This window comes from Rhodamnia argentea, chromosome 2 (genome assembly GCF_020921035.1).
Source record: "Rhodamnia argentea isolate NSW1041297 chromosome 2, ASM2092103v1, whole genome shotgun sequence".
Classification (NCBI taxonomy): Eukaryota; Viridiplantae; Streptophyta; class Magnoliopsida; order Myrtales; family Myrtaceae; genus Rhodamnia; species Rhodamnia argentea.
This window is the reverse complement of record NC_063151.1, coordinates 20,424,270-20,444,331: the sequence shown is the minus strand read 5'-3', so window position 1 is coordinate 20,444,331 and position 20,062 is coordinate 20,424,270. Positions and strand designations below refer to the sequence as shown.

The 20,062-nt window shown below is 39.2% G+C and overlaps 2 protein-coding genes across 3 annotated transcripts; one reads left to right on the top strand and one right to left on the bottom strand.

Annotated features, from left to right (window-relative positions):
• The first annotated feature begins 13,342 nt into the window (after positions 1-13,342).
• LOC115739500 (protein CutA, chloroplastic) lies at positions 13,343-16,284 on the top strand. The gene is made up of 6 exons (XM_030672616.2): positions 13,343-13,665; positions 13,758-13,876; positions 14,438-14,500; positions 14,886-14,917; positions 15,114-15,208; positions 15,369-16,284. The coding sequence occupies exons 1-6, from the start codon at positions 13,364-13,366 to the stop codon at positions 15,448-15,450; spliced, it is 693 nt and encodes a 230-aa protein (XP_030528476.2). The 5' UTR covers positions 13,343-13,363; the 3' UTR covers positions 15,451-16,284.
• On the bottom strand, positions 16,187-19,118 carry LOC115739499 (14-3-3-like protein B). 2 transcript variants are annotated; one of them, XM_030672613.2, is made up of 4 exons: positions 18,496-19,116; positions 17,602-17,724; positions 16,932-17,048; positions 16,187-16,427 (listed from the first exon to the last, which is right to left on the bottom strand). In XM_030672613.2, exons 1-4 carry the CDS (start codon positions 18,985-18,987, stop codon positions 16,407-16,409), a joined length of 753 nt encoding a protein of 250 aa, XP_030528473.1. In that variant the 5' UTR covers positions 18,988-19,116; the 3' UTR covers positions 16,187-16,406. The 2 variants fall into 2 exon arrangements, with proteins under 2 accessions (XP_030528473.1, XP_048130895.1); XM_048274938.1 differs by lacking the exons at positions 16,187-16,427; positions 16,932-17,048 and adding an exon at positions 17,246-17,479 and having other exon boundaries at positions 18,496-19,118.
• Between the last annotated feature and the right edge of the window lie 944 nt (positions 19,119-20,062).

The window sequence follows — 20,062 nt, the reverse complement described above, 5'->3', positions numbered from 1 at the left end:
ACATTTCTAATAATAACTAGGGAATTAATCACATGGTGAAATATGACTTATGAGATGAGTTTTTAATTTAGGCAAAATTTGTTGGATTAGATCTCGATTTTCATGGGATTACTATGAAAACCCTATGCAATTTCTGTTCGACCGTCTTTTTTTTTTCTCATGGGATTAAAATGTACCCACAATGATAGCTGCAGCTCTGTAAGGAAGGAAACGAAATAGCTGTCAATTTCGGGATGTATTTTATTTTGTTTTATCTTAATTTCGAGGGAGAAAAGGAGATGTGAAATTACAGCTGGGGGCCCACGGAGGGGAGGGAGACCAATCGACCTTGATTCTGTCTTTTCTCGCTGCGGTTGGGACACGTGGCGCCCTTTGTGTCTGCTGACAACCGCGAAACTTTCCCTACCCAATTAACAATCATGAGACTATGACCGTAATTTCACATCTTTGACCAGAGGACGTGCATGTGTAATCATACACAGCCAATTTCTATGGGAGAATCGATTATAATTTGTTAGGTGGAAGTGATATCACTCAACCAAAAAAAAAAAAAAATTATTACAATAGTTTGTTTCTAAATCCACATTAAATTATTTTTATATTGACGAGTAGACCGGTTGAAATGGTAAATCGAATTATGAATAGTTCGATCCAAATTAGCCCATTAAAATCTATACAGATCTAATGACTTATGCACAACTCATATCCTATTCATATATGACTTGACTCATATTTCTAAAATGCTTTTATATTTAATTCAATCTAAAAAACCCATACCCCAACTAAGGTGAGAGTGCGGAGTAAATGAGCTTGAGATTGAATGAAGGCGAGAGAGAATGAAGAGAGAGTCGTTTAGGTGGATCACTTCTAACCATATTTATACATTTATGATCCATTTAACACTTTATGATATATTTATTTAATATAAGAATTTCATATAACAACTCAGTTTATCATAAGAAATGGGTTTATGACTTGTTATGACAGGCTTATCAACCACTCAACGAATTGACATGATAACGTAAATGAAAATTAGTCAACTCAAATTGTTAGAATTCTATGCACAATCACAACAAAGTAAAATGTAAAAAAGAGAAAGAGAAATTGACACGCGAGATTTTATCCTGGTTCACACTTGAACTAAGGCTACGTAACTTCATCTAGCAGATGATTCCACTATACTTTGCTTCTCACATCTTTTGTCACATCACTCAATTACAAGCGAAAAAGAATATATATAGCAATAACTACTCATGAACATAAACCCAAACTACTAATGAAAAATTATAAACTCAAACTATAAAAACCTTTTGGTGTCCAGAGAGACTCACATGTTTTTTCCTCATTGGAGAGTATGAACTACACCCCAATACAAATATCATCGGTCCACTAACACTGTTAAATTCTTGACAATAGATAACTTCATGATTCTGAACCGAAAATGCCCAAGGCCTCGATCAACTGTGCCGATACGCGGATTTACCTTTCTTACTTGTATATAAGAGGGATCAAACCTTTAGCTACAATCCTCAACTATTTCTCTCCCTCTACGTTTTGTTTCCGCTCTCTTTTCCTCCCGCCCGGTAAAGTGTAAATGGCAAATTCTGTTTTTGGTACCAAGAAAGCTCATTTTCCCCTTTGCAAATTGTTATAGTACAGATTGGTATTGGTGCATATAAAAAAAAAACAAAATCAATGTTTTTTAAAAAGAATATGAATAACTACGTGGCAAGCAATTGCTAAAGATTATAGATAAATTTCCTCAATAACAAACTCTAGCTATTTTTTCAATGAATAGAGAGATGTTCTTTGTTCTTCTATAGCATCAATTCCATAGAGTACTTTAAGGCTCTGTTTTATGAATAATTTGAAAAATATTTTCCTAAAAATAGTCACTATATCAAATACAAGAATGAACAAACGAAAAATATTTTCATCGTCCATGACAATGTTTAATCATAAATTTATTGTCTATTTTTGTTATTATTCTAAGGGATACAAGCGATCATTGGCAGGCATATTTTTTAAATTACTCATTTTCGGTGAAGTAAACGAAACGTTGTATTTTTTTTTAATCTGTCATATCTCTAACTCTCATCTCTCTAACTTTTGTTCTATCTCTTTACTGAGTGCGGAAGTCGAATCCTGCATCGGTGATACTAGCGTCCTTGCCCCCAACCCCTTTATCAATAGGACCGCATGCCTATTGACGAGCGTCGCAATTATGAAGCAACTGTTAAAATTAAGGAAGGGGGAACTCCAACTTGCCACTTTTTGAAGATGATGAAAGCGTAACTTATCAACACAAAAGTGAGGTGTTATTTACTACCACAATTTATTCAAAATGCTATTGGAAGACACTAAAGTTGCAGACTTTATTGATTTGAAGCAGACATTAACATTTTAAGCGGCAGACTCTGGAATGTCTAGTCAATTTTGTATAGTAATATATCCACATCCATCGTCAATGTTAGGACTAAAGTGTGCTGCCAATAGCTTACACAATGCAAATAGATCTTAAAAATATGCTCGAGAAGTTGACACAAGGATGGGAAAAAGGCCTACAAAAACCATAATAATAATAATAATAATAATAATAATAATAATAATAATAATATCGAGAATTCTTTTTTTTCTTGATTAAAAAAGTACATATAGAGACGGACAAAATTAAAGTATTCATGCATCGATTTATTTAACATGTTAAATTTCTCGATGGATTAAAAAAGGCTATATGTTCAAATCTCATTACTCTTCGTTTGCCTGTCTAGTTATAACCAACTCTATATTTCAGGGCCAAACTATAATCCAAGCATGGGAGAGAGCATTGTATGGCATCTAACTATCAACTTACCTCTACATTTATCAATTTAAACTTCTAGACATATTAAAGGGTGGCTTCAAATTATTATTTTTCACAACACAAGGTTGTATTTCAATATTTCGGTTTTACTAATTTCCCTCCACGCTCGCAAATTTTTGAAATCAAGTACTTAACCATCTGGCCAACTCATTGGAAAGAACACCCGTCTTAATGTTTAGCAACGAGGCCGTCGTCCCTAATTTTCGATCGCGATAAAAATTGTTTCTGATTTCTAAGAGCAGAGAGAATTTGGGAAAAAAAAAAGAGGAGGGGGTGTTTCACCCAATCGCAATGTTATAATTAGTAAACGTTAAAGATACATACAACTTCAGCAAACGCTCAGCAAAGTTGGAGGCAAAAAGCAAACAGTTTCCATCACTGCCGAAAGAATCACCGCAGCTGTCGAATCAGCGAGAGAGGGAAAAAGGCAGATTTTGAAGCATCAAAGTGGGGGGAAGGGTAAAAAAAAAAAAAAAAAATCATCTCAAAATCAGCAAATTCCCTCCGGAAAAAAGTTGGAAAAAAGTGGGGGGAAAATGAGAGATTTTTTTTGTTCTTTAGGCTGACCAAAGAATCATAAAAGAGGAGGGGTCTTTGCCTCTTTTTCGCTTTCGGGGGAGCGTCTGCTTTGGATTTTGCTTGACGTAAAATCAGAAGTACAGAAACCGCTTTCCTAACATTCAGCGATGACTGATAGATTTAGCTCTGCGGTTTGGTTGTAATTATCCATAATTAAAGTCAAGATTGTCAAACATGTGACCGGAGAAGGCAAGATATGGGGAAAATTACCGAAAAGATCTTGAACTTACTGAATCTGTGCTAATTCAATTTTAAATTTTTTATATTTGTGTCAATTTAGTCTTTTCGACCAATTTTGGCTGGTCGAAATTGACGTGACATTTCTTCTGCATCCACACAATTTCCGATACTATCGTCGGTGCTGATGTGGCAATCCATAATAATGTTTTAATTTTTTATAATCTTTTCTTAACTTTTTTTTTTCTGGCTTAAGTCCGGGCACTGGGCAAGGGCGTTGCAGCCCTTGTCGGGTCCGGCCGAGGGCCACGATGCCCTCGGCGGCCCTAAGCCAGAAAAAAATAAAAAGTTAATAAAATGAAAAAAAGAACAAAAATTATACAAAAATTCAAAATATTACTAAAAATCGCAGCACCGGTCGGCTTCTACGTCAACACCGACTAGATTGGCACAAAAGCAAAATGTTTAGGATTGAATTAACACAATTGGAATATGGCCATGACTTTTTTGGTAATTTTCCTGCAAAATGTGACTGCGTGATCTAGCAAGACTATTCAACTGAAGATGAAGTTCCGCCGCCCCCCACCCAAAAAAAAAAAAAAGTGAATAAGGTGAAGACGAAGACTAGATTAAACCGCGACATTAAGGTGGACCGCACAAGATTCAGAGTCACCCCGAATGATGAGTATACGAAATTCATCATCTTTCTTGGTAATGCTGTGTGGAAAAGAAAAAAAAAAAAAAGAGGAGCTTGAGTCGCCGTTTTGAAAGGGGGCAGAGCTGGTTTATGAGGAGATTTTCTTGCACAATCAATTGCCTTTGGACCAATTCATTGGTTTTCCAAGATGCCCCTCGACTATGCGGTTCAAAACAAGAATTGGTTTGTCTTTGCAACCCTAGCCATTGTGATTCACGTGTCTTGAACCACCACTTCAATATTGATGCTAAATGAGATTTATGGATAATCCTTCACCCATATACTAGATGAGGATTTTGGGTCCGAATTCCTTTGAGATGGTATCGAAAATTCTCTATGTCCTTTACTCTCGCTTCGATTAATCACTCTCTAAATGTGGATCTGTATCGAACTTGCTCCCTCCAGCAAGAATGCTTATTTTCTTTCATTTTCCACCTAAAAGCATAACTTTGCTGATTGCGTATATTTTGGCATGGGAAATTCTATCCAATCTCGAGTGATGAAGTGTCGATTGTGCCTCTATAGTCTCCGGCCGTACACAATTTTATCTTTGCCTTCCGTTAGTCTCCTAATACATGCAACACTACCTATTTCACCTCTCTCTCTCTCTCTCTCTCTCTCTCTCTCTCTCAACATGAATGAGAAATTTCATTTTTTATATTCAGAAATAGGAATTATTTGTGTGGAATTGGTCTCAAAAGACAAGCACTAAATTGGCTGATTTTAACTAAAGAGTAGAATGGAAACATGGCATCAAGTTCCAACTTTACACGATCACTTGAAGCACAAGATATATTGGACCACAAAATTAGGGTTTTTTTACCTAGGGTTTCAAGCTTAGGATACTTATTCTTGCACCCTTTGAGACAAGCTTCAAAACGTGAGATTTCTTTGGTTCCAAAAGAGACTTTGGGACACAAATTTCCAACCCCCTTTTTCAATCCTCCAATCCTTTGGGTGAAATGCTCTTTTTTCACACTCCTTGAAGTTTCTCCACTTTTCACAACTTTTTTTGCAGCCTCACACTCGCAGAAATTCCTCTGCGAGGGACCAAAAACAATGCTCCCTTTTGAATGCCCCACCCCCACCCCCCCCATATGGTTCTTGTCAGTTGTCGATGCAAATTTCGATGAATCTGTTATTCATTGTTCCTTGTTTTCTTCTTCTGTTGTCTGATTTAAATTTTATGTTTTTCTCTTTTGCTTTCTCTTCTTCCTCAGAAGACTTTGTCCTCCCTCTTGCCTCTTGGTCCACAGAGAGAGCATTTTGCGTTATATTACTGTTTGAGATCCGTGCTCTCCAGAGTGTCATTCACACCCACTACAGATTTCTTTAACTCATCTCTCACTTTCCAATTTTCTATTCTTTTCTTCCCTTTTTTACTGCTACAGTCCCCAATGTTAAGGTTCTCTGCGAGGGCATATGACCAGTTCATTCTGGCTTTTTGACCACCTCTCTCTCTCTCTCTCTCTCTCTCTGAGATATAAAAGTTCACTTCAACTTCAAGGTCACGTATTGCACTGGGCGGTTCGCCTTTGCATGTTTTGGTCACGTAGAATAATAGGGTTGCGATGAGACGAGTAAGGTTTTAAAGTCCTCATGCGTGTCTGTCTTGTTTCATGTTCTTGTTGGAGAGATAAAACATAATGCTCGTGGCATGTGTTTAGGGTTTTGTTTATCGAGGAGATAAGAGTTGGAGACCGATGACCCGGGATAGATCGAGATTAGTAGATTGTTTAGTCGATACGCTTTGCCGGTAAACATATATGTATCGAGTAGAATCTCATTACAAAACAATAGTTTTGATGTTCCATTGATTCTAAAACAATTATGCAAGACCCGTTCATTAAAGTGTGTACATATAATATACTTAACGAAAAGGTATTATTATCCGATAGTAGTATGGATGTTAGAATTTCAAGGGGGAAATCGTCCAATCAGTTCTAAACCTATTGTACAGATAACAATTAAGTCTTAAACTTCTCAATCGGAAATCATCGATGTGGTAGGGTGTCACATAGGATGGTCAGCGATGACTGGACCGCTAAGTAAGCAATTTCCGGCGAAAATTGAACGGAAGGATTACATTGGAATTCCTCGCAAAGGCGTACGACTACATTAAGAAAATTAGAAAGTTTAGGACTTAATTGGTATGCATACAATAGGTTTAGGACCGAGTGGGTAATTTTCCTGAATCCCTTGAATTTTATTGCTTGAGAAAAGTGCTTGAATAGCATTTCTCAGAGAAAACGGTAAGAAATGGTAGGTTCCCTATCGCGTATTAGATTGACTTACTCAATCCATAATATGATCAACTATAGCCCCTCATACGATCTCCATCAACATCAGCAACATCAAAACCTTTGCAAGCACTTAATAGAAGAAATATATCTCTTAAGTAAGAGGAGAATCAACAAGTGCAAATTACATAAGAACTCTCTTAACTTCAGCGATTGCTTTGTTGTTAATCCACGCGTCTATTTGATTGGTCTCTCTTGTTCGTCTCAAGTTGTAATGCAAGTGATGATATTACTAGGTAGAGATCCTCTCCATTTTAGATTAGGTTAACACCTCTCCCCCTTTAGGGAGTGTTTGTTTCTCGGAAAATGAATAATTTGGAATAAAAATGATTACTTTATATCGTTTGAAATATTTAGTCAATGCTTATTTTTTTCATTATCAACCAAAATTTAGATCTAAATATGATGAAAATATTATAATTTCATTCATTTTTGCAAGCAATATAAGCGGTTGTTTTTTAAAAAATATTTTCTAAATCATTCATTTTTCGAGAAAGAAACGCACCCCAATAGTCGATTTATCCTTCTCAATAGTCCACACCTCATAACCTAAATAGTAAACGGTTTAGGTTCATCCTGGTGCATTTAGGATTTTATTTCTAGAGCACTCTAGACAAATCTTGAACTTGAGATTATAAAGAGAGGAGCAAACTCCCTTACCATCCAAGTCAATAACTTGTTAATTCGACTTTATCACATTAATAATTTGATTGCTGATAAGAATAAAGACTTCAAGAATTCCACACTACTAAGTTCCAACCACCATGATCCACCCCTTCTATTCCCCACATTGACAATGCTTATGTGCTCATCCCACACGTTTGCTACTTTAGTGCCCTAAACTTTTCATTCTTTTCTAAAGTTCATTGCCTCGAAGCGGCGTTCTTGCTAGAATCAAGTTGAAATTCTTGACCGCACAAAAAGAGAATGTTGAACTGGTGCCTAATCGCATAGAAGTTGACCTTTTGCTTCCTTAGTTATGTGGGGAATTGAGAGGTGTTCACAAACCAAAGGTATGCAGACTTTGAAGGTAGAAATATGATACTTACTCTACCTTAAAATCTACCTTGTGGTCATTTGTTTTGCATTTTCAGAACCCGAATGTAGGCTACTAGGATCGCATCCTTCCAACCCGAAACTTCATAGTTGCACGGATCTCAAGTGTTTCGACGAATCTTGTAAAGCCATTAAGATAATTTCATCAGCATTCAATGTTTATTTCAAGAGACTTCATCAGCACATTAATTTATTTTTTCAATCGCCTAGTGATGTCCTGGTGGTTTTGTTTGTGATTTTCAATTTTTTCTGTCTATGTAATATTACTATTCCAATATATATATATATATATATATATATATATATATATATATATATATATATATATATACAGCATGGACAAGTTCATAGTGTAGTCTGCATCAAACTTTAAAATATATCCTTTTTTTTTATCGAAAAAGATATATCTTTTTTTTTGGTCTAAGAAAAGATATATCTTATTGAGTTCGCCAATGTTTGACTATTGGGATATGAATGTTTGATAGAAACGCGAGTAAGAAATGTCAACCAATAATCATCACACTACCAAATTCATATTAGGTTTAACACCACGAAATATCCCAAATCAATACACTTGTGATAGATTTACTCCAAACTAATTTTTTGACATAAAAAAATATCAAACTGATCGATACACCTGTGACAAAATTACCCTCCATTAACTTTCGTTAAATTTTGCCATTAAATTGCTAAGTTGGATGACATATGGCAATTGAAGGATGTACCAGTTTGAGATATTTACCCTCCATTTGTCACAAGTCTCACGGGTGTACCACTTTGAGATTTTTGGTTGTGTACCCATTTAATGAAAACTACCATATGGTAAATTTATCACATGCGTACCAGTTTGAGGTTTTCGGTAGTAAAAAAGTTAGTTTAGAGTAAATTCTTCACAAATGTATCGGTTTAGGATTTTTGGCGATCAAAAAACTAGTTTGGGATAAATTTGCTTGATGCACCATTTTGGGGATTTCCATTATATTAACCCTTCATATTAACAAAGTTAGCAAAGATAACTACCTTGAAGTACCGATTAATGAAAAACATATTGACGACAAACTGTTGCAACAATTTTTTCACAATAAACTGAAGGAACAAATGAATATTTCTATTATAAAATCACTCAAAATTAGATATGCCCACTTTGTGAAAGAAGTATAATAAATTTCTTCAAAAATACGTAGTGAACATTGCATATTTCACAGGATATCCGACAATTCCATGGCATTGGATGATAAGATTTCTATTAACTCTTGCAAAAAGATAAAAAAAAGAAAGAAAGAGAGAGATAAAGATTAAATGGTTATCGAAGAGAAGAAAGGGATAATTCCATAAAAAAGGGAAACATAAATATATGAAATTGGAAAATAATCTTGAAAAATCACCTTTGACAATCTACAAATAGAAAGGAGCAACTGGAGGAGAGAAAAATTAACCATTTTACTCTCAAGAGTATTCAACTCAAATAGCTTGCTTGCGTTTTTTTACCACCGAGTCGATGGCACAAAGACGAAGCTTCCGACAAAATGGAGGAGACCTTCATGTTTCTTATTGATTCTTATAGTGAGTATATGTGCTAAAAAAAACATTGCCTGTAAATTCTATTGTAATAAGAGCATATAAGCCTATATGATGGAGGTTCGGATCCACTTTAAATAAAAATCTAGATAAACACTAATATAAAATTTATGCCGATAAATTTTTAATTTATTTTGATGTTCTGCATTTGTAATATTATATTTCTCTTGCAAAAAATTCATGTCGATGCCAACTTATAAATAACACAATAAACATTGACTTAGATCAGTGCCATGCACGAACATCTTGCTACATACATACATACATGCATACAACCCTTTGAGTGAAATTGAAAGTAAAAAAAAAAAAATCAAGGACCGACCCCATCGCTCCCACCTAGTAGGAACCGCAAGATCACTCCATGGGCGCCTTCGACATCCAAGGGTCGTGGAGCGACCATAGGATCTTGTTCAATAAGTGGAATGCTAAGGATTGAAAAAAATAAAATAAAAATAAAAAATTAAATAAATTCTAAAAATTATCCGCATCAATATCGACCGTGCCATGTAGAACGGTTAGCATCCACATCAACAATTTCCGATCAAAACTGGACGGAAGGACTATACTGGCAAATTATAAAAAATTTTCTACTAAAATTGCTACAATTGAAAATTTTATGACTGAATTGGCTATTGTACAATAGGTTTCCGATTTTATATCTATTCGATACATATATTGGTTTAAAAACTATGTCGTGCATCGTATGCAATTATGTAGGCTAAGGTTTAAAGACTATGTCTTGTATTCATAAGTATTGAACTTTTGAAATGTAAAACTTACTTTATGACCTTTAATAACACCACCCCACAAAACTTACCATTTCCATTCTACAAACTCTTCTAAACACCTTATCAAAATTTATGGACGAGATCCTTTGTACCCATTAGCATATTCACTGGGGTCTCATTCATCCAAAACCACAACGCAATGTCAACAAAGCGGTCGCAAAATTCGACGACGGAATGCATCAATGACTATAACTTCATCGGGACACAAACGATGCCACCACGCTGGATAGACAAATTTTCGTCCCCCGAAATCGAACGAAAATCAAATCTCTACATCTATATAGGGAGGATGCACTAGTACTAGGAAGCTCTATTTGAAAGCAAGCTCGCTCGCTCAATGTCCCCAAGACCCAACTAATGAAACTCCAAATTTAAAACGACTGTGGAGATCCACCATTCGACAGAAAAATAGACACCCTTTGTCCCTCCTACATGTGTAAGATCTCCATCCCATCAATTGAAACACCCTTTTGCATGGAGATTCACCACTCAATAAACTAACGGTCCACAGCAGCTGTTCCTATGCAAGACCATCGAGAATAATATTAGCTCGTTGACGAAGATCAAGAGGGACGAGCAGAGTAGCAAGAACAAAGTGAAAAACCCCATCACTTGTTTAATAAGACGTTCATATTTTTGCAAAAGGACCATAAGTTTGTTCCTCTCCCTTCATCGAGCTTGCAACGTTTTGGTCACCTCGGCATGTGCAAACCCCCTTCAACGCCGTGGTCCGCCATCTACACACAGCCCCGAACATCCGCCGTATCTTCTGTGTCTCCACTAAACAATATTAAGAGCCCTAACCCCGAAGATTAATCCCACAATTAGGTTCCCAAAAACAAAAAAAAAATTCGATCCCCACGTGGAACAAGCTTGGGTCCACAAGTACCCAACACTTGGTGCCACCCTTGGTAGCTTTATAGGAGCCTGTCTTCTAATCCCTGGCCTCCCATTTGTCGAAAACATCCTAGTATATTCCAACTTACCAGATTGAGCTGGCAAAAAGACACCCTTCTTGGCACATTCGCGTCCTCATTCAGCCTTTGCTAAAACACATATCAAATTCACTAATTTTTATAATTTGGGTTCTTTTGGCGCTTTAGGGTTTCAAGAGTGGAGAGCAGTTCCTCAGCTCAATATGTTGTAGCTTCTATCGTCCACATCCTAGAGTGTTATTTATATAAGCAGCGTCTGCTAATGAGCTAGATTGGTCAAATGCGCCCTCAATTTGTCTTGGTGCCAGCACACATTTGGAGAAATTTCACAAGGACGAAGTTGATTGGTTTAGCGAGCATCCGCGATGCAGGACACCGGGAGGTCAATGAACCGTGTATAATCTCAGCTTCACCTGTCTCCACTGTCCTGTTTGCCCAACCCCAACTTGGCCCAACATTTGCTTTACTTCGTCAAAGTTTTGTGTCCCAATCCAAACTCCTTTCTCACGCACTAGTGCTCTGCGTTCCCACTTCAAGGTTTGGCAGCTGAAGAGTTATTTAACCTGGGATGGGATTGGATGGATCTAGAAAATGAGAACAAAGGGATCCTTTGAAAAAAAGGCACTCTCAATTAGGGGCTCCTAATTTGAGGATTAGGTGCACAACTGCAACAAAGTATATAGCAAATGCGAGAAAGAGAAATCGAGACACAAGGCTTATATCGATTCATCCTTAAATTAGGGCTATATCTATTAGATGATTTCATTATAATTAGCACATTACACATCTTTTTACCAATATTAATTACAAGAGAAAGGGATTATGTATGCTACTCGGTAGTATCATGGGGCCAAGCCTAAACTATCAATAAAATACATGCTCAAATTATAAAAGTCACATAACGACTCCGGGCACCCTCACTAGGGAGGCTCATGCCTTTCTGTCGATAGAGAGTATGAACTATACCAGCACCTAGTTCCACCACGGAAGCTGTCATCATCAAAATGCCTAGTTGAAATTTGGTATGTGTGAATACTTTTGGCAGTGGAAAAATGCAAATATGCAAAAGTTATATGCTCAAGGAGATGAGATAAGAGATGATGAGATGACCGTGACCACTTTGCCCTTACACTTTCATTTCCTTCGTCATCTTCAATCCTTAACTTTCTTTCCTCCAGTTTTCCTCAAGAACTGGACCTCTACACTTCTGAGTTTAGCCCCAATCGGCCCTGAGGGCCACTGGTGAATTTCTGTTTGGGCAATGGGCCAGTCGGAAGGTCAACTGTCACAATCACATTCTTGTTGAGCGAAGTATTGACAATTCCCAACTGGCAGCGCAAAAGATCGTGCAAGTGGTGGACTTAGACTAATGATCCCTAAGCCCATTAAAAGCCACATGCTCATAATCACTTTGACATGGCCCCTTGCTCAAAAAGGCTCTTTGATCTTCATATGAATAAGCAGTAGTCTTAATGGACAAAAAGTTCAATATGCCTCGAGTTTTAGCCGAAATTCGAGCAGTGGATCAAAGCTGAGCTCGAAGATAAATCCGGAAATGAGGCCAAGGAGTGTCCATCTACCGAGGGAGTTGGGTCGGGCGCCCTACCATTGGTGGTCGATCGCTCGAATAGGGGTCTAGAAAGGGCCAAACTCTTAGGCCATGGCCCGAGCAACCGGCCCATATTGGCCAATTGATTGACCACCCTAGCGCTCGACAGACGCCAGAATTTCGATGACCCTAATTATCGTTGTGGTTATATTTTCCTTGGCTAGAGATTAGAAGAAATCGTACCTCTAAATGGTGATTATATGTTTTAAATATTGCCCAAATGTAAACCTAATTGAACATAAATATGAGAGATGCACCACATCTGTGTAACTTGCCAATCGAAATATTGCAGTGGAAATTTCCTTTAATCAGAAATAAAAGGGAACACGAAGTTTTCGTGACAAATTCCTCACTGGATGTTTAATCCAAATGATTTATTAAAAGGTTAGTGAACTTTTAATTTGTTCAATATGGTCTCTGAATTTTTAAACATATTCAATTTAGTCCATAAACTATAAGAAAATGTTAAAAATCGTTCCTAAACTTGAATTAATAAAAGAACTACGTCAAATATCTTCCTCTAATTTATAGACCAAATTGAATATGTTTCAAAATTTTATGAGCCATATCGATCAAATTAAAAGTTTAGCAATCATATTGATTAAATTAAAAATTTAAAGATCACATAACACATTACATCAAAGTTTAGAAATCGTTTGTGTCCTTATCCTTTTAGAGGTGAGACGTATTTCCATCCGACAATTTGCAAAGAAATAAATTGATCGCGATATAACTCGAGCTCGTGACCATTTTTGAGACACCTGGCCGGATCACAAGGGCTATGAAAACTTTCTTCAAGAACCTTCTCATCCGACCGCGTCAAGCAACGAACCTACGCAGGCGTCACCACAACGCGGAACACCCTATAAAACCCAACCTCGGTCGGCCCTCCGCGATGGCTGCTTCGGCTCACCGTTGCAGAGCGACGTCGGCCGTCACCTCCGCCGCCGCCACCACACGACGGGGCCTTCCCTTTGTCGGCGCGTTTTGCGTGCTCAGCTTAGGATTCTCCACCGCCCTCTCGTTCTCTTCTTCTCTCAGGACGGGTTGCGCTCAGTCTCTCCCCTTCGTTCCTCTCTTGAGGTCAGGATTTTCTAGGTCTCTTGCTTTCGGTATCGATTCGCTCGATTTTTTTTTCGCGTTGGATTGATGGAGGCGAAACTGGTGTTGTGTAGATCGAAGTTTCGAGCACCCTTTAGAGGTTTGCATTCGGCTAAAATGGAGGGAAGTCAGGGAAGTGGCAACACAGTGCCGAGTATTGTTGTTTATGTCACGGTTCCGAACAAGGAAGCAGGTTGGTTTCGCGCGTTTTGTCTCTTCTGAATTGGAGTAAAATTTGGATGTTTTCGTTGGAGATTTCGTGAGGATTGATGAAGTTTTGCGCTTTGGATATGTGTTAGCTTCTGTAAGGTAGATCCTTCGATAATTTGGGAGAAATGCATTTGAATTTGGCTGCTTTTTAGGGTTACGAGTTCTTTGATTTTGTACGGTTGGGGCTTGGGAATTTGTTCCGGGATAGGGAACCGCCGATTAGAATGATGCTCGACTTCAGTAGCTGTGAAGAAGTCATGGAGTCCAGTTTACAGAGTAGGTCTCCAAAACAAGCGGAGTCTTAGACTAGAGCTTGGAATCAGGAAGACATGAAAACAGGACATCGCTAAACGCAAAATGCTGAGAGGAAATCAGAATATGGCACCACATGATTATGCATGCTTAATCCTAACGTCTGGAATCGATTAGTTTATTTTGCAGTCTCTCAATTTGCTCATGGGTTCACATCCTCTCGACGCAGACGTCAAGCTTCCTCTGTTTTCAAGTCTTTGCAAGTCCTAACTGCATTTGTGTTTTTGTGCAGGAAAGAAGTTGGCTGAGAGCATAATCAAAGAAAGGCTTGCAGCATGCGTAAATATAGTACCAGGTGTCGATTTGATTCGCTCTGTTTGAGATTATGCAAGTAATTTGATCATTTGGCATTCTTTGAGACGGTTAAGCTGTGAAAGTAAGCCATTTCAGATGCTCTGCAGCTATAAGGCTCTGGTTTCGTGAGTCAGAACCAACCATCGATGCTAAATGGCTAAAATGACGTTTCATTATACCGTTCAGGCATTTACTAATCTAAGCACTCGCACAAACATCCAGTTTGGTCTAGAATTGTACCCATCGATTCCTCCTCTTTTTGCTAGACTTCTCCATTATGCTTTTAAATTTTCGTCTGGGTTTGTTTTCCTTGAGCTTTGGACCAAGTTTGCCACTACTTGCTAGGACGCTTAACTTGACCGAAGTGACTTTGCACGTTAATGCAGGTATTGAATCAGTTTACCATTGGCAGGGAAAGGTATGGAAGTGAAGACCAATCATTGAAAATTGTTTCATTTGTACTAGGTTAGAAGTTATCGTGCTTGTCCAATAGCCCAGTAGAAAGTTGTAAATTGTAAATGTGCTGGTCGATGAGATTCTTCCAAGCGGCCAACACATGCTCAGTTAGGAGGATCCGGTCTTAGCTTGTCTTAGTTTTTGCCACCCACTTGCAGATTGAGACAGATTCGGAGGAACTGCTTATAATCAAGACGAGAGAATCACTGCTAGAGCCTCTGACCCAGCATGTCAAGGCAAACCACGAATACGAGTAAGATCCAAGCACCTGCCTTCTCTCCCAATCGCATGCCAAGAGATGCAAAGAAGTGTAGTTATCTCGGGACTATGAGTTTCGCTGACATGAACTGATAACGCAGGGCTAAGCTAGGCGAAAGATTTTTAGTAATCTTCTTGATGTTAATGTTTTGCAGTGTTCCGGAAGTGATTGGCTTGCCCATCCTGGGTGGCAATGTTCAATACCTGGAATGGATCAAGAACAGCACCAGAGACTAAGTTTTCAGGTGGGGAGGCATTCTGGCTGCATCAGTTTGCTTTCGATATTCCATGTGTATACTCTCTCTCTCTCTCTCTCTCTCTCTCTCTTGACTTTCTCTGAATAATCATGGGCATGTCTTTTCCAAGCTTGCTATTCCTTTGGTATCCGATGAGTCGTGCATCGACTGTGGTACAAGCTATGGAATTAACATGCATTGCTACCTAACATACCTGGCCTTGTCTCAATTTTGGTATTACTTTCATAGTCGTTGACGCCCGTGGTGTTTCGCCTTTTTATTTTCTATTTCATCTTTGCATGCAGAGAGCATCAACTAGAATAATCATGAAATCAGTGAATGTATTATGACATATTAACTAGAAATCAGCGTACAAAGCAGGAACAACAATTTCTACCAAATTGAAATTACGGTTGTCAAGACGATCAGCAAACATAACGAGAGACAGTGAATGCTTGAAGTTGATAACCACCACCACCCATCCTCCCGCTCTAGTCGCGGTCTAAAACTTGATTTGTCCGCAAACAGAAAGCCATTCTCGGCTGCTTGCCTGTCACATAGAAAGTGGCAAATAATTTGATCTCCCCTTGATTTGATTCGGCGTCCTAAAGAACTGTCTTTTAATGTAAACCTAGTTTGAGGGCTTTGAGGTGGACCAGCGCATTTAACTTCGACCTGGGGGAAGAGAACGCATCGCACTTTGAATGCAACAGTAGGAGATAGAGAGATGGTCTTTGCAATCGAGTGAAAACCAACTAAAGTAGTGAGAAGCGCATTAACAAACCCAAGTAAAAGTTCTCCAATTCACTTTGGAAACAGGAAAAGGACTTGATAATCTAAAAATAAAGAGAACATGTCACTGATGCACGCTTTAAATTGGTACCGACAAATGACATTCACAGCCCACCTCCTCCCAGAACAAAGTTACAAATTTCCGTCGAGCTAACACCACATCTTCTAGGGCTCATCCAATTGGTCCTGCCACATTTGACAGAACAGCATTTGAGTAAGCAAATTGTTCTAGAGTATCATCTCAAAAATAAGAGAGAGGAAGGAAAATGAAGATTTGCTTAATACACCGTAAGGAGCTAGGATAAGAAAAGACGGTGTGTCCTGGGTACCACATCCAGACCCCGTAAAATCTGCACTCATTGTTGATGTGCCATAAACATATGCAAAAAATGGCATACATAGCATTCTTGCGGAAAAAGTTTCTGTGAAAGACGTGAATATCCATAAAATGGCCATGTTTACATAACTGAACGCATTTAGGAGCGCTTTGCAGCCCAGGGTACAGTCATGTGCCGCCCGAGGTGAAGCAGATAAACCCCAGCATAGTGCAAAAGAAATTATTCAACACTTTGAAAACAGATTTCTTTTTCCCTTTTATAACCAAATAATAAAAGAAATTCAAAGGATAGTTTCTGATTATAACTGATCACGCAAACAGTGAGAAGAGCGAAAGAGAATTGGAACTCCGACCTGCACATCAGAAGTCCAGAGGGTGAGATTATCCCTGAGCAGCTGCATGATGAGAGTGCTGTCCTTGTATGATTCTTCACCCAAAGTATCCAGCTCAGCAATTGCCTCCTCGAATGCCTGAACAAAGAAAACATATGAGCAAGCCAATTATACAATAGCTGGGTCAACTGATATCCAATAAGTATGACTCTTGGAAAATTTTCTCAGTGATAGGCAAATTAGTTTATGTATTAGAAATATAAAACATCTGCTTGCCTACTAAAGTCACACGACAACCTAAGGAGGCAAAAAAAGAGAACAAAAGATAAAGACGTTTCGATATGCATTGAATCTTAGAGGCCGAAAATCTGGATGGATTAATGAGGTAAAATTATAATGCCCATATAGCAACACAAAGCGCTGTCCAGAATCAATGATAGAACAACTTATAATGGATATGTAGCTTTCAAAGCAAAATTTAGCTCGACAAAATGATGATGCCATCAGCTTCTCACAAGAGTCAACGAAATGTACACAAAACAAACATCTGGGTCCATCGAAACTTCTCTCCGCTATCCAAAGGACAACAGAGCAAGGAATACACTTATCAACTACGACTTTTTAAATAACTATTAGAACAGAAAACAATAACATTTAAGATCTAAGTTGACAAAAAGGAGGACGAATAGACCTGTTTGGCCATGCTGCAAGCTTTATCAGACTGATTGAGGATCTCATAATAGAACACAGAGAAGTTGAGTGCCAAACCCAGCCTTATCGGATGGGTTGAAGCCAGATCCGCTTGAGCGATATCCTAGGATAAACAAATGCATGAAAAATTCACAAGATCAGAAAGAGCAAAATGTGATCTCAAAATAAGCTCCACTGCATAAATTTTCATCATCATCCACTCGGCCCTCATAATGCTAGATAAGTCAGGAAAATACAAACTTTTCATCTTTCTAAATTACTAGTGCCCTCGTAAATAAAAAACATACTTGAGAACTACACCAGAAGCTCCTGAAGGGAAACCACAAATCAAAACTATGGATCTCAAACTAATAAAATTAGATCTTACAACTCACGATTCCTACAATGCACAGATCCCCTAAAATCAAGGGGAGCCAAATCCACTCGACGAGTTTCTATTCTCTGTATAAGCCTATGGATTTCCCTTAGCATGCACGCAGATGAGGTCGACAAACGTGTTTTCAAGTCAAGCCCGCAAATAAGTTAGTCTTTTAGTCGACCTAAAAAAAAAAAAAAAAAAACTCAAGGGCACTACTACTAGAGCGACTTCATCAAATCATAATAACCATCCAGAGATCAAATCCGAAACACCAGTTCGTCAACGTAGTAGAGTTCGAAATCGTAAAACCTTTAATAATGAATAAACAACCTCAATAGATCTTTAAATTCCCTTGAAATCCTAAAAAGATCGTCAACTCAACCTGACAATTAACAGCTCGAATCGCTCGAAACTCCACAACTAGTCGTAGTTCACTATTCTCCTCTACTTTCCCGTATAACCAAACTAAAGAACATAATATGTGAAAACCCTAGGAGAGACAAAGAAAGAATTTACCTGAGCCGCCTTGTAAGCGATCATAGTATCCTCAGCGGCGGCCTTCCTCTCGTCGCCGGCCTTGAACTCGGCCATGTACCGGTGGTAATCCCCCTTCATCTTCAGGTAGAACACCTTGGACTCGCTCGCGGCGGCTGACGGAATCAGATTCGAGTCGAGGAGGCTGAGTATGCTGGCGCAGACGTCGGAAAGCTCGTTCTCGACCTTGGATCTGTACTCCTTGACGAGCACGACGTGGTCCTCGTTCTTCCGCCCCTCCTCCTTCTGCTCGATGGAGGATACGATGCGCCAGGCCGCCCGGAGCGAGCCGATCACGTTCTTGTAGGCCACGGAGAGGAGGTTCCGCTCCTCAACGGTGAGCTCGGCGGCCGGCGTCGAGCCGATGACCAGCTTCTGCATGAACTGGACCATCTCCTCGTACCGCTCGGCCTGCTCGGCTAGCTTCGCTAAGTACACGTACTGGTCCCTGCTCAGGTTGTCCGGCACCGCCATCGCCACTCCGACTCACTGAGTTGCTCCGATCAATCGATCGATCTAGAGAGAGAGAGAGAGAGAGACGAGGATTTGGGGGTGGATTGATTTGAGAAGAGAGGGAGGATTAGTGAGAGTGTGGTGGTGTTAAAGAAAAGAGGGCTTGGGTGATTTGGTGCGGACGGCAGTACGGTGCGAGCGGATGAAGTTGACGGCTGCGGAGAGGAAAACGGAGGACGTCGGACCGTTGATTTCGTTTTTGACGGCTGTTCTGGATCACGAGCTGAGTGGCGGGGGTGGGGCCCGTGCACAGCTCGGATTCGGATGGCACAGGAATGGTCTCGGTGATTTCTTTATATTGTTTTTTCCTCTCTATTTTTTCCATTATTCTTTAAAACAACTGTTTCTGGTCAACGATTTGAGCTATGATTTTTTGACTTTTTGGATAAAATTTGAGCTATGATTGATCACGGGCGTTTTGGGAAAAAAAAAAAATCAGATGCTGGGCCCTGAGATTGATGCTGGGCTTTGAGATGTTGGGCCCTGAGATTGATGCTGGGCCTTGTTATAACTTTAGAAATCATCTGGCGGCCTAATTATCGAGGGGATGTTCGCCGCACATTTTTCTTGGATACGGAATCGGAGAGCGTCCGGATGGGCAGCGCTAGTAAAAGCTATTCAGAAAGTTGGAGGAATCTAAAGTTCGAATCGATCAAATTGAGTCGGACTATACCGCAAAGTTATGGTACGCTCATCATAGTATCATATTTCACATCGGCCGGAATGCGTCTAGGTTAGACATGGCCAAAATGAACCAGGGCTCGGAACCGGCCTGTTGACTGGCCTGGAACCAACCCGTTGACCGGGCCCATGGTTCCTACCCGGTTTAAAAAAAAAAAGAGACCGGGGGAAAAAGAACCGTTGGGCCTAGGAACCGACAGTTCCACCTTTTTTAGGAACCGGAACCCGCAGTTTCACATAACCGGCCACGTCTAATCTACGTTTCACCACAGAAGACAGAGGAAAGACTATCCGAGCAACGAGATAACCGTACCATTCAACGCAGGAATGATGGATTTGACCGGACAAGACAACT

Bases quoted from the DNA above. Each gene is read 5' to 3' on its own strand.
- LOC115739500 (XM_030672616.2), top strand. From the start codon at position 13,364: ATGAAAACTTTCTTCAAGAACCTTCTCATCCGACCGCGTCAAGCAACG. The intron at 13,666-13,757 runs GTCAGGATTTTC...GGTGTTGTGTAG, and splicing joins CCCTTCGTTCCTCTCTTGAG to ATCGAAGTTTCGAGCACCCT. The intron at 15,209-15,368 runs GTAAGATCCAAG...AATGTTTTGCAG, and splicing joins AAGGCAAACCACGAATACGA to TGTTCCGGAAGTGATTGGCT.
- LOC115739499 (XM_030672613.2), bottom strand. From the start codon at position 18,987: ATGGCGGTGCCGGACAACCTGAGCAGGGACCAGTACGTGTACTTAGCG. The intron at 17,049-17,601 runs GTCTATTCGTCC...TTCTTTGTTCAG, and splicing joins CTTGCAGCATGGCCAAACAG to GCATTCGAGGAGGCAATTGC. The intron at 16,428-16,931 runs GTCGGAGTTCCA...CAAATGTGGCAG, and splicing joins TCTGGACTTCTGATGTGCAG to GACCAATTGGATGAGCCCTA.